The sequence below is a fragment of the Charadrius vociferus genome, unplaced genomic scaffold, assembly GCF_000708025.1.
Source record: "Charadrius vociferus isolate BGI_N301 unplaced genomic scaffold, ASM70802v2 scaffold472, whole genome shotgun sequence".
NCBI lineage: Eukaryota > Metazoa > Chordata > Aves > Charadriiformes > Charadriidae > Charadrius > Charadrius vociferus.
This window is the reverse complement of record NW_009647735.1, coordinates 7,584,213-7,595,969: the sequence shown is the minus strand read 5'-3', so window position 1 is coordinate 7,595,969 and position 11,757 is coordinate 7,584,213. Positions and strand designations below refer to the sequence as shown.

The following is an 11,757-nucleotide window of genomic DNA, read 5'->3' as shown; positions in this document are numbered from 1 at the left end:
AGGTTGGAAGGGACCTTTAAGATCATCAAGTCCAACTGTTAACCTACTCTGACAAAACCGCTTCCAAACCATGTCCTCAAGTACCACATCTACCCCTTTTTTAAACCCCTCCAGGGATGGAGAATCCCCCCCCTCCCTGGGCAGCCTCTTCCGATGTTTGATAACCCTTCCCGTGAAAAAAAATTTCCTAATATCCAATCTAAACCTCCCCTGGCATAACTTGAACCCATTTCCTCTTGTTCCTATCGCTTGTCACCAGGCAGAAGAGGTCAGCCCCCACCTCTCTACCCCCTCCTTTCAGGGAGCTGCAGAGAGCGAGAAGGTCTCCCCTCAGCCTCCTCTTCTCCAGGCTGAACACCCCCAGGGCCCTCAGCCGCTCCTCACCAGACGTGTGCTCCAGACCCCTCACAGCTCCGTTGCCCTATATAACGCAGTTACCCAGAGCTCGGCAGCCTTTGAAAGGTGTTTGTAGGGAAGTGGCACAGCCGGGACCCACTCACCAAGAACAGCCACGTGCTCCCGTGCAGCGCCGGTACTCTGCCTCCAGCCTGCTCCCCTCCTCAGCACGGATGGGCGCCATCGGTTGAAGAAAGGTCTGGCTACCCTTCGTTTTGCAATTTAACAGGATCTTCCAGAAACTCAGTCATCAGTTCTGAGCAGATTAAAACACTTTTGCTGAGCTCCCTGCTCTTCCCTTGCTAGGCAATACTCTGCAGGTAGAGCTGTGCACCTCCACCGAGGCCAACAGAGTGACGTTCAACACGGCCAAGTGCCATGTCCCGCACGTGGGTCACACCAACCCCCTGGACACTATGAGCTGGGGGAGGAGTGGCTGGAAAACTGCCTGGTGGAAACGGACCTGGGAGTGTTGGTCAACAGCCAGCTGAACAAGAGCCAGCAGTGTGCCCAGGTGGCCAAGAAGGCCAACAGCACCCTGGCCTGTATCAGCCATAGTGTGGCCAGCAGGCATGGGTCCCGGAGCGTGTCCAGAGAAGGGCAACGGAGCTGTGAGGGGTCTGGAGGACACGTCTGGTGAGGAGCGGCTGAGGGCCCTGGGGGTGTTCAGCCTGGAGAAGAGGAGGCTGAGGGGAGACCTTCTCGCTCTCGACAGCTCCCTGAAAGGAGGGGGTAGCGAGGGGGGGTCGGTCTCTGCTCCCAAGGAACGGGCGATGGGACAAGAAAAAACAGCCTCAAGTTGCGCCAGGGGAGGTTTAGGATGGAGATTAGGAGAAATTTCTTCCCTGAAAGGGTTGCCCAGCACTGGAAGGGGCTGCCCAGGGCAGCAGTGGAGTCCCTGGAGGTATTTAACAGAGGGGCAGACGTGGTGCTGAGGGACGTGGGTTCGTGGTTTGGGCAGTGTTGGGTTGATGGTTGGACGCGATGATCTTAAAGGTCCCTTCCAACCTAGACAGCTCCATGATTCTATGACTCCCTGACGGCAAGGGGAGCAGCAGGGGCTGGCAGCACTCTCAGCCCCCATCGTTGCACTTCTCCCCAGCAATGCCACTGCCCAAGCTGGGGCACACCTGCCTGACAAGCCTGGACTAACCGAAGTTTCTCAATGTGTTTTTTTTTGGTGGTGGGCTGCCGGTGTTTTTCATAACATACTTTTTCTATGAGACTTGTAAGACTGATCTCACATTCCTTTGCGACCCGCGCTCATTCCCAGATGCAGTCACGTTACAGACACATCAACTCCACAGCATCATCTGTGCCTGACCCTAATTACATGAACACGTACGGGTCCTGCCAAGCAGAGAGTCCCGCTGTGCGAGGCAGGGATCGGCGCCTGCAGCTCCGTCTCCAGACGGAGAGGCACCACCCGACAGCTAAAGGGCAGGAGAAGTCCTGCCACCCCTCCGTGAAGGGCTGGGAGGGGACATGTGCCTTGCGGGGCGTGCAGGACACAGCAGCTAACGCAGCCAAAATCCACATCCCTTTGTCTGACCACACAGGCCCGCAGCGCATCCTCCGCCTCGCACGCGATCCATGGCGACATCCTCACCCCGAGCCACCCATCCTTCTCGGTTTGTGTCTCACTGTGCTACGAGTTGCCCGTTGTTTCCCACTCTGTTGGGATGGGTTCAAAACCCCAATGAGTTATGGGGAGGGGGAGGAAAAAGCATTAAGAAAAAAAATATATACATAGTTAAATTAATACCTGTGTCAAATCAACAGTCTTCGCCTCAACTCTGCAACCTTTCCCAATAAATTTGCCGTGCTGGCTAAAGGTGGAGAACCCCCGAGGAGATCAACTATTAGCCACGTACGACAGCCAGACCCACTGTCTCTCGTGTAATTCCAACAGCAGAGAAAGCCCTAACTTCAAGAGGTGTTGCGATTGAATATTTTATGAAGTTTATTTGTACCGCATCTCTCCAATTGTCTTTGTTTGTGGCAGAAAGCACAAACAGACAAAAAAATCACTCTTCCCAACGTTCGCGATTAAAATATCTACACGAGGTGGACGTACTAGGTATGTTTTCAACTGGGGAAAAAGTAGCAAACAGGAAAAATCGATAGTATATAGATACAGCCCCAGACAGAATTTTTTTTGTACCCAGTCCCTCCTGAGACTCAGCCTCCTTGATAAAGTATTTTAATAGCCTATTTTAAGGCTGAAGTTTTTAAACGGGCAAATCGTGGGAATAATCAAGCCCTAACACTACCATCACTGACAAATTCCCCGATAAAGCAAGGTTTGGGATGGAAACTGCCTATTGCCGTAATATTACTGAATTCACTCTTCTGCATTGCTGCCTACACACCAGCAGCAACACCGGCGCACGGGCTGACATTTAAACGCGTGCCTGGAGGCGCACAGTTTCCGAAAGCAGATTAACGGTATGGTTCCCCGTCTTGGGCACCGTGGAGCTCCTCAGAAACCTACCTGGAGGCTCTGCAACACCTCTGGAGCTCAGGTTCACGTGCTCTTTGTAGCCAGGTCTGCTGCAAGCTATAAAATGGCCCGGGTCCCCCGGGCAAACCCTGGCAGCCAGCCTGGGGGGGGGTGATGCGAGGCGGACAGAGGAGTGGCCGCGCGGAGGAAGGATGCTCAGGTGGGTAATGCACCCGAGGACCTGAAATACCAGGAGGAAAAACTACTGTCACAGAAGCGCCACCAATGCCGTAGAAAACCAAAGAAGCCCAAAGGACAGGCAAGGGCAGCAGTGTCGTTCTTCAGGCTGTATAATCACTACGGGCATGGAAGATAAGTTTTCCATAATTCCAGGGGATTCTAATGACAACTAAATAACCTGTCATTATCCTTAATAACATACAGGTGCAATTGAACTTTGCGTACAGAGGCAGTGGTGGCCAAGGTCAGTAATAAAAGAGGTCGATATGAGAAGCCAACGTGAGAGCGAAGTCCCCCATTTTCAAAGAGAACTCCCGCAGCGTTTTACACTGTGATATAACAACAGTGTCTAAAACCAATCATATTTACAGGATAACAGTAAATACAACTCTTTGCTTCCGGGTATATTCTTTGAAACTCAATATGTGCTGATAAGTTGGAGAAACTTTCATTCCAGCACAGCTGAAAAAGAAAAAAAAAAAAAATTCTATCACTTACAGAGAGATTTACCCCAGATCCCAGATGCAGACCGGCTATCAGAGTCAGGGCATCCGCAACGCTGTAGTTAAAGCTGTCAGCACTTCCATCACTGCCCTATTCCTCTACTGAACAACTCATACCTTCATTCATTTAAAAAAAATAAATGCTCTGGGCATTGACATAAGAGCCTTAGCTGAGCAACACCGTTTCAAAAATAAACTTTAAAAACCCAGTGGCCATCCTCTTTTAGTGACAATTGCCAGACAATTGGCTTACTTGGCTTGGATTTTTTTCCTCTGCACTCCTATAACTCAAAAATATCTGTAGAGCAAATAAAAGGATCACTCAAGTATTAAGTAATCAAGAGGAGTTATGTTTAAATAAGTCCCTAACTATATATGACACTAATGAATTCAAACAGCTCTATCAAGTACAAAAGCAGTGGATGGTTTTGTAATGCTCAGTGATTTTTTTATTTCAAAGGAAGTCAATTTATGTCCTGTTTTGGCAGAAGATGGGCAGATTATGGCTCTACTGCCACGGCTCGCGTTGACTTTAGTGGCACTCCCTCTACCCATCCTCCCACAAACAGTCTCCGATCAAGGTCTCAATAGTCGCTAATGTAACCGACAGTCGTGTTCCTTCACTGTATACACGGACACCTTCAAGAAAAAGTGCCTTTTTATTGTTGTGCCAATAAAACACAGATAGGGGAGGACAAACACTTACCCTTTCAGGACGGTACAGCAATGCACACGTTGTGTGCACTTGCAAAACCCGGCACGCAGCCTGTAGGGGCAACGCTCCGGTTCTGCCTTACCACCTACAAGCACAGCAGGTTTGCGGGTGCAAAACATGTTGGATGCTTTTGCTCGCAGCTGAACACGTCAACCGATCTTTTGAGATCAAATAGGCTCACGCCACACGTAGAACTAAGTTTTGTTTCTTACTGCCAACTGGGCTCAGAGTTGAGCTGGGTTCTCCCTCTCGTATACATCATTATCACCTGTAGCATGGATTCTCCACCTCACCTGACCTCAAGACAAACCTACAGTTCCACCTCTGCACCTTTGCTGTTCCAGAGAGGGTTGATGGAAGATCTGAGGTTCAGATCTGACCGATGGCAGAAGAGCCTGCCCTGGCTCCCCAGCAGCAGAAGTCGTGCCCAGCAGAGCTTCTGCCCCCAGACCCCCTCAGACGGAACCTCCCCGCGGACCCAGGGACGTGAGAAACACTGGGCAGCCTGCTGTAAACCACCAAAACCCAGCGCTCAGCCACAGCCTCCTCCTGCTCATAGAATCATAGAATTATTAGGGTTGGAAGGGACGTTTAAAGGTCATCTAGTCCAACCCCCCTGCCATGAGCAGGGACATCTTCAACTAGATCAGGTTCCTCAGAGCCCCGTCCAACCTGACCTGGAATGTTTCCAGGGATGGGGCATCTCCCACCTCTCTGGGCAACCAGGGCCAGCCTTTCACCACCCTTAGTGTAAAAAATTTCTTCCTTATATCTAGTTTAAATCTCCCCTCTTTTAGTTCAAAGCCATTACTCCTTGTCCTGTTGCAAGAGGCCCTGCTAAAAAGTTTGTCCCCAGGTCAATGCAACACAAGAGTAATCCAACTTACTGCAGGTTTGGTCTCTAAATCCTTTCTAAGCAATGAAGGGAGTTCGCACCATGTGTGCCAAATTACCCAGGGGGTGTGAAACCGCCCGGGTGCCACCAGGTTATTTCACAGCCTGCGTTACATGCGGTGGCACGTCTCGGGCAATCGCCGAGCAAAGATGGCACATACAACAGCAGAGAAGAGTGTTGCTGGCTGAATGCCACATAGCTCCAAATCCATAAGCCGACACATTTCCACGGTCCCCCAAAAAGATAAAGAGTTACTGCCAGTGCAAGTACTACAGTGACCTACATAAACACTGTTCTTTTGTAAGCAGGAGTCAAGAGTGACGGGAACGAGCAGCTAACAGGGAAACGGTGGCAGATTTTAATCATCGGTGGCTCTATACAAACTATAACAACATCCCCACACCTTTGCTCCCATCCCCAACTCTACCCTACCTGCACGGAGCAGCTCAATCGCGTCTCAAGAATAATTTCCTCGGCAAAACAAGCGTTATATTTCCACAGTCCGTTTGTCCTTGGCTTATCAAACAGAGCAGCAGGATTTTCTGAACAAGGCGGCCTCAACTTCTCCGGAGGCTCAGAAATTCACGCGATCTGTTTTTAAAGAGTCAAGTCACTCTTAATAAATAAGAAATAACCTCATCCCTGGGATTAAATGCGGCCCAAAACTGGAAATTAGTTACCAAAAGAGGGAAACCTCATCTCCTTTAGTACATCAGGACGTAGAGGATGCCACAGTACGTGCCTCCGCTTGGCATCTATTTGGAGGTATATTTTAGTGATGTTAAGGGAGGCAGGGGACACCTGGAGAGCAGGACCGGCCCTTCAGAGCCACCCAAGGCAAGTACAGCGCCCATTGAGCACTGGAGATGCTGGGACATCTCAGCTCTCATCTCACACCCCAGCTACAAGGCTGATACCAGGATGACTCCAGACCCTTCTGCTCTGACCAACCTGAAAAGAGGCAAAGCCCTTCACTGAAACCCAGGCCCCACAAACACCAGTTTCAACTACTACCAAAAGTTTTTCAATTAAAAAAAAAAAAAAAATCAGAAAATTGGGGGGAGGGAAGGAGAGAGGAGCTGGTAATGGGAGCATTTGGGGCCTGTTGGCTGGAAGGAAAGGGGTAGGTGGGTTTCAACATGTAGAGCTCATGGTACGCAACTGAGCCCTGCTGTGGCAGCGAGCGAGGGGAACCGCAGAAAACAACTCACGCTTGTCGAGAGCTTTCCTTCGTTCTTCTGCACGTAGACGATTGCATCCCGCACCAAGGAGAAGAGGTTGAGGAGGACATGCTCCATGTCATAGATGCCGTGCATGCCTTTGGTCAGCCCCTCCAGAGACCCGATGTACTCTCGCCAGTGCCTATCGATCTCTACGACACCCGCCAAGCAGCCTTGCATCACCGCGCCGCAGTAGCCGGCGCAGGGCTTGGCCAGGAGGAGCCCCTGGCAGTGCGAGCAGTACCACATCTTCAGCAGCGCTCGCCCACAGTCCTTGCTGAATTTTAAGTGGTCGGTAGTGTTGATCACCTCGATCCCCAGGTTGAGCGCCTGCAGGAAGACTCGCGTGGCCTGCAGCGACTTGGACACCTGCGTCATCATCATCTTCGGGTAGTTACCAAAGACTTTGAGGTCTCTCCTGGCTGCCCGCAGGCATTCCGTCATTTCCACGGAGGGATCGGGGAAGCCGGGATTCATCAAGTGAGAGTAAACCAAAGGGAATAAACTGTCAAAAAACTCATTGATCATGTCATTAACACTGATGTCAGAGCCCAAGATGTAGAGCGAGACATCAGTGAAAAGTTCTCCAACAAACTTAAGAGCTCTGGGCCCCATGCTGTGGTAGTGGGTCCTAAACATGCTGTTGGTGAAGTTTCTTGCATGCCGTACTACAATTTCAAAGGCTTCTGCAAAACAGAACAAGAAAAAAAGAAGTTACAAAGAGGCGATGAGCTCAGGAACAGGGAGGATAACGTTATACCGCATTACCGCAGCAAAGGTTGGTCCCATCCTGCCCACCTTGGGCGAAACGCCTGCGGGCGGACGTGCCTGCTGCAACACTCACCACCATCAGCGATTTTCGGGGGAAACGCACATATTCTTTAAACACAAGCTACATTTCAAAATGGCAAAAAACCCCAACCATGATCTAGTTAGCATTTCAGCTTTTAAAGAATATATTGATTCAAGAAAAGGGCTAGACTGCAATTTCTTTCTCTCCCTCTTCCATATTGATTTGAAATTAACAGGAATTCATTCTCGAGACTTAATTTAAGACGGAGGTAAACGTTTGACAAACTGTACAGTGTTTAAAATCAGGAAACAGTAAATGCTGACAGTCCATTATGAAAAGGAAAATATTTATAGGAGCTTAATCACAGAGGATATTTGGACTTGACCCCCAGCACACACCCTCTGCTAAGTGTCCTCAAAGCCATTTGAGAAGCCTCCACAGTGCTGCAGCTTCCCCAAAGGCACCAGGCTGCCTTCAGCTGCGGATCCAACGTCCCATCTGCCCTGGACGTAGAATCATTTAGGTTGGAAGGGACCTTTAGGATCATCGAGTCCAACCATCAACCAAACACTAACCCGTGTCCCTCAGCACTACGTCTGCCCGTCTTTTAAATCACTCCAGGGATGGCGACTCCACTGCTGCCCTGGGCAGCCTCTTCCAGCGCTTGACAACCCTTTCAGGGAAGAAATTTCTCCTAATACCCATCCTAAACCTCCCCTGGCGCAACTTGAGGCCATTTCCTCTTGTCCTGTTACCTGTTTCTTGGGAGCAGAGCCCAACCCCCCCTCGCTCCCCCCTCCTGTCAGGGAGCTGTAGAGAGCGAGAAGATCTCCCCTCAGCCTCCTCTTCTCCAGGCTGAACACCCCCAGGGCCCTCAGCCACTCCTCATGAGGCTTCTTCTCTAGACCCCTCACATATGAGCTGCTCTGTGGTCCAAAGCGATGCTGAGAGACGGTGACACTGTGTCCATCTGGGGGTGCCCAGTCGGGACCATTCTCACACACATCAGGTTGTGCCAAACCGCCCCGTGAAGCTCAAGTTTGACACAGAGACCATCGATTTGCTGGGACAAGCCAGGATGCATTTTCCCCTCTCCACCTTCAAAGACGTGAGGACTTTTCTGCCCACACCTCCTTCCACGCAGCAGCAGGAGAGCCTCCAGCAGCAATCACTGCGCAGCTATTCCCTTAATTACAGCCCTCCTCACCAGGAGGTTTCCAAAATCCCCATGCCCAGGTACGCAAAGACAACATACCTACACTCACCCCAGTTTGCAAGTTAAAGCAACAGAAGGGGAAGCCACCAGAGCAACCTAAAGTCTTTTTCTTCAGCCAACTCTCTCCACCAGCCTGTGTCCCTCCCTCCCTCCCTCTGGGGTACCATTCATAAAATGCTAAAGATAACAGACAGCCTCTCAGTTCACAGGTCACCACCACCCCACGATGTAACCACTCTCCGCTGTGTCGCTCTGGAAACACACATCCCGGCTCAATTTGCATGAAAATTATTCATCTTCAATAATTAAAGGGAATGTTTAATTTTTAAAACCGTAAGTGTTATTTTTCCCATTTGTTAAGGCTGGGATGCAGCCGAGCGTGGCCCGACGCCTCTCCACGGGGGTTCGGTATCAGCGCTATCGCAAGCAACGCCAGGCCTTGCTGCTCACTTCTCACACGGCTCAAGAGCTCTTCAGACCATCGCATCTCCAGGACTTCCAACCCTTTCTTCCCCAGAGCACCCTACGCAGGCACAGGACCTGCTGCTATTTGCTGCCCCACCACCACCAACACGCGGAAAGCGACGGTGAAAGCAGCGATCAAAGCAGAAATCACCGATATACTTTTGCCAAGAGCCTCTCCATCCCATCTGGTGCCCGCACACCTCCCGGGAGTGCCACCGAAGCATTCTATCCACAGCTCCCGACGCGTGCACCGGGACTGCCCCAGCAAGCCCAGAGCAACCATCTGCGTTCCCAGACGGCAGCAATCCTTCCTCGCACCGCAGATGGAGAGATGCAGCGGTGCAAGGACACAGATCCCCATCTCGCCACGACAGCGGGCATCCCGCTCCTCACGCCCGGACGGAACACTGCAAAGCTCCCCACGCACCACGGCGCATCCGACAGAGCAGGGTAAATGCACCGGCTGGGGAAGGAGAGCAAGTTATGGTTGGAATGTTATTAAAAGTTTTAAAACAAAGAAAAAAAAAAAAAAGTCTCTTTAAATAGGGCACATGGATTACGAAACTTTTTTTTTTTTTTCCCCTTCTTTATCCTCAAGAGCACCAGAATAGCTTTTGCCTCAAAAGGCACAAAGAACTTTTTGGGGCAGTGTGGTTTTTGACGGCGCTGCAGGCGGCACCAGGATTTTCATGCTGTGCCTCACCGTTCGCCTTTAACCTCTTCCCTGTTAGTTCCCTTAGAAAAAGTCATCCCTCTTCCCTTCTCTCGCTCCTCTGCGCTTTGCAAGTTATCATCAGAGCCGAGAGACTCTCCACTGGTTAGAAAAATATTCCAAGCTCCTATGCAAACCTCCTACAGCGAGAAGCGCTTCAGAAAGGGATCGAGAGCAGTGGCGTATGAGAAGAGCACGCACACACAGTCCCACTGCTTTAAAGGTCATGACATGCACATAATTTTTATCATAATAACTGGCTAAGAGTGTCTATTTTATACGCCTTGGAGCCTTTGCTTATACCCATTACAGAGAGCATCAGGGACTATAAAAGCATACGGAGCCTCCTGCTGCCCTATAAATTGATGCAAAAAATAATAAAACTTTGTAAAAAAAAAAAATAAAAAATCTTGCACATCCAAAATCTCTCCCACCCAACTCCCCTAGCAGTTGCTTATTCTGAAATATTCCTCGCAAAGGGCTGGCTGTGGGGATATTAAAGCCCCGGCTGGCGGAGGCAGCAGCAGAAGTGACCCGCGGTCAGACTCCGAGTGCTTCCCAGAGGAGGGAACTCGGGGGGTGAGAGTCCCCCCCGTGCTCCCGCGAGTGAGCCGCGGGGGGAAACGGAGGGGACGGCGCACTACAGAAGCGGCACGGGTTTCTGATCCCCCATAAAAGCCCTCAGCCTGGATTTGCCGCTGGGAAAACCTGCCCTGCTCATAACACGCTGTTATTGAAACTCCTGTTGCTGGAGGACAACTGAATCCTTTCTTCTATTTTTTTTTTTTTTTAATTTATTTTGAGGATATTTTCAAAAGTTGCAATTTAAGGCGGCTGGTTTGCAGGTCTGGCTGAAGCAGAGTAAATAAATACCTTAACAGGACTGATAAAGCGTAGCATCAGACCTGCACCCGACTTCCAGCGGGCAAAGGCACCGCAAGGCGGAGCAGAGCTCACACCTCACTGCCTCCATCACCGCAGCCGTGCGCACACAGCACAACTCCATTGTGCCACACGGCTATACATCTACTTTTAAAATATTTTCTTATGTGATTAGTAGGGGGAAAAACAAACAAACAAACAAACAAAAAAACAACCCACAACCAAACACTAAGAAAACCACTTTTGCACGCACTAAAATTTAAAAAGCCCTGATCCACATGTCTGGCTTGGGCAGACGACAGCCTGAGCCGCCGCGGGCACCGCACCAGAAGGTCAGTCCTGCCAGGGTGGCTCTTAAGCACCTTTCACCCCCAGGAACCTAAAGGTGCCGCACACTTACACAAATCGTACTCCAAAGTCAGTTCGGTCAGCACAGGGAGAAAACCTGGGCGCACCGTAACCAGGCACAGCACCACGGTGGTGACCCAGAGCACCGTCACCAGCAAAGCATCGTACCTGGTGCACCAGTACCGTACATCTCAAACCGCCCTTCACAGAAGTTGTCACCAGGGATGCCCGAGGGCGCGGGAAATAGCTGAAACTCTACTCCAGACCACTGTTATTGGGCACCAGTTGAAAAGGACGGGCTAGTACTTATTTTTCCAGCAGGACTCTCGCTGAAGCACCCGGAGAGGAATCGCTGCCCGGTTCCAGTGGCCAGGAGGGAAGGACTAAGCTGCTTTCCAACTGCAAAAAGCTCCCCAGAACGCAGCCCCGGGAGAGCTGCACGGCCGCTGCAAACTGGGACATAGAGACAAGAAAATAAATCGTAAAAGAGCATAACAGTGCCCTAAGTGGGGATTACTGGCAGGAGAAGGAAATCACTGCGTTCTCGGCTCAGATAATAAAGTCTGCCGCTTAGTAAAAACACCGGCATTGGCTCCCGAGGAGCAGCTACATCAAAAGAGCGATCACGCGGTGGGAGGAGCTCCTGATTAACCTGCTGCCCCCTCCCCCAGGCTGCAGGAGGCTCCAGCCCAGTCTGGGACTTGACAGGTTTATTTAAGAGATTATGTGATGCCGTCGCCTGAACCGCAAGGAGCCAGCGCGAGCAGCCCATCCCCGAAATCTGATGGTGACCGGAGAGCTGGGGCAGTGACAAAGACAGCACCCCTGGGTCTGAGATGTCTGGAAAGACGCTGCTGCCAGGAACAGGGAGATCCGGCCACCAAAAGCCACCACGGTTGGAGCCAACTCCCTGCCACCGCCGCGGGGAG

At 50.9% G+C, this 11,757-nt stretch overlaps 1 protein-coding gene across 1 annotated transcript in view; it reads right to left on the bottom strand.

Moving 5' to 3' along the window:
- GPC3 (glypican 3) overlaps positions 1–11,757 on the bottom strand; it is a 166,339-nt gene that overhangs the window by 92,107 nt on the left and 62,475 nt on the right. Inside the window, exon 2 of the mRNA XM_009881795.1 lies at positions 6,404–7,098. Coding sequence (XP_009880097.1) covers positions 6,404–7,098 — 695 coding nt within the window. The remainder of the gene's footprint in view (positions 1–6,403; positions 7,099–11,757) is intronic.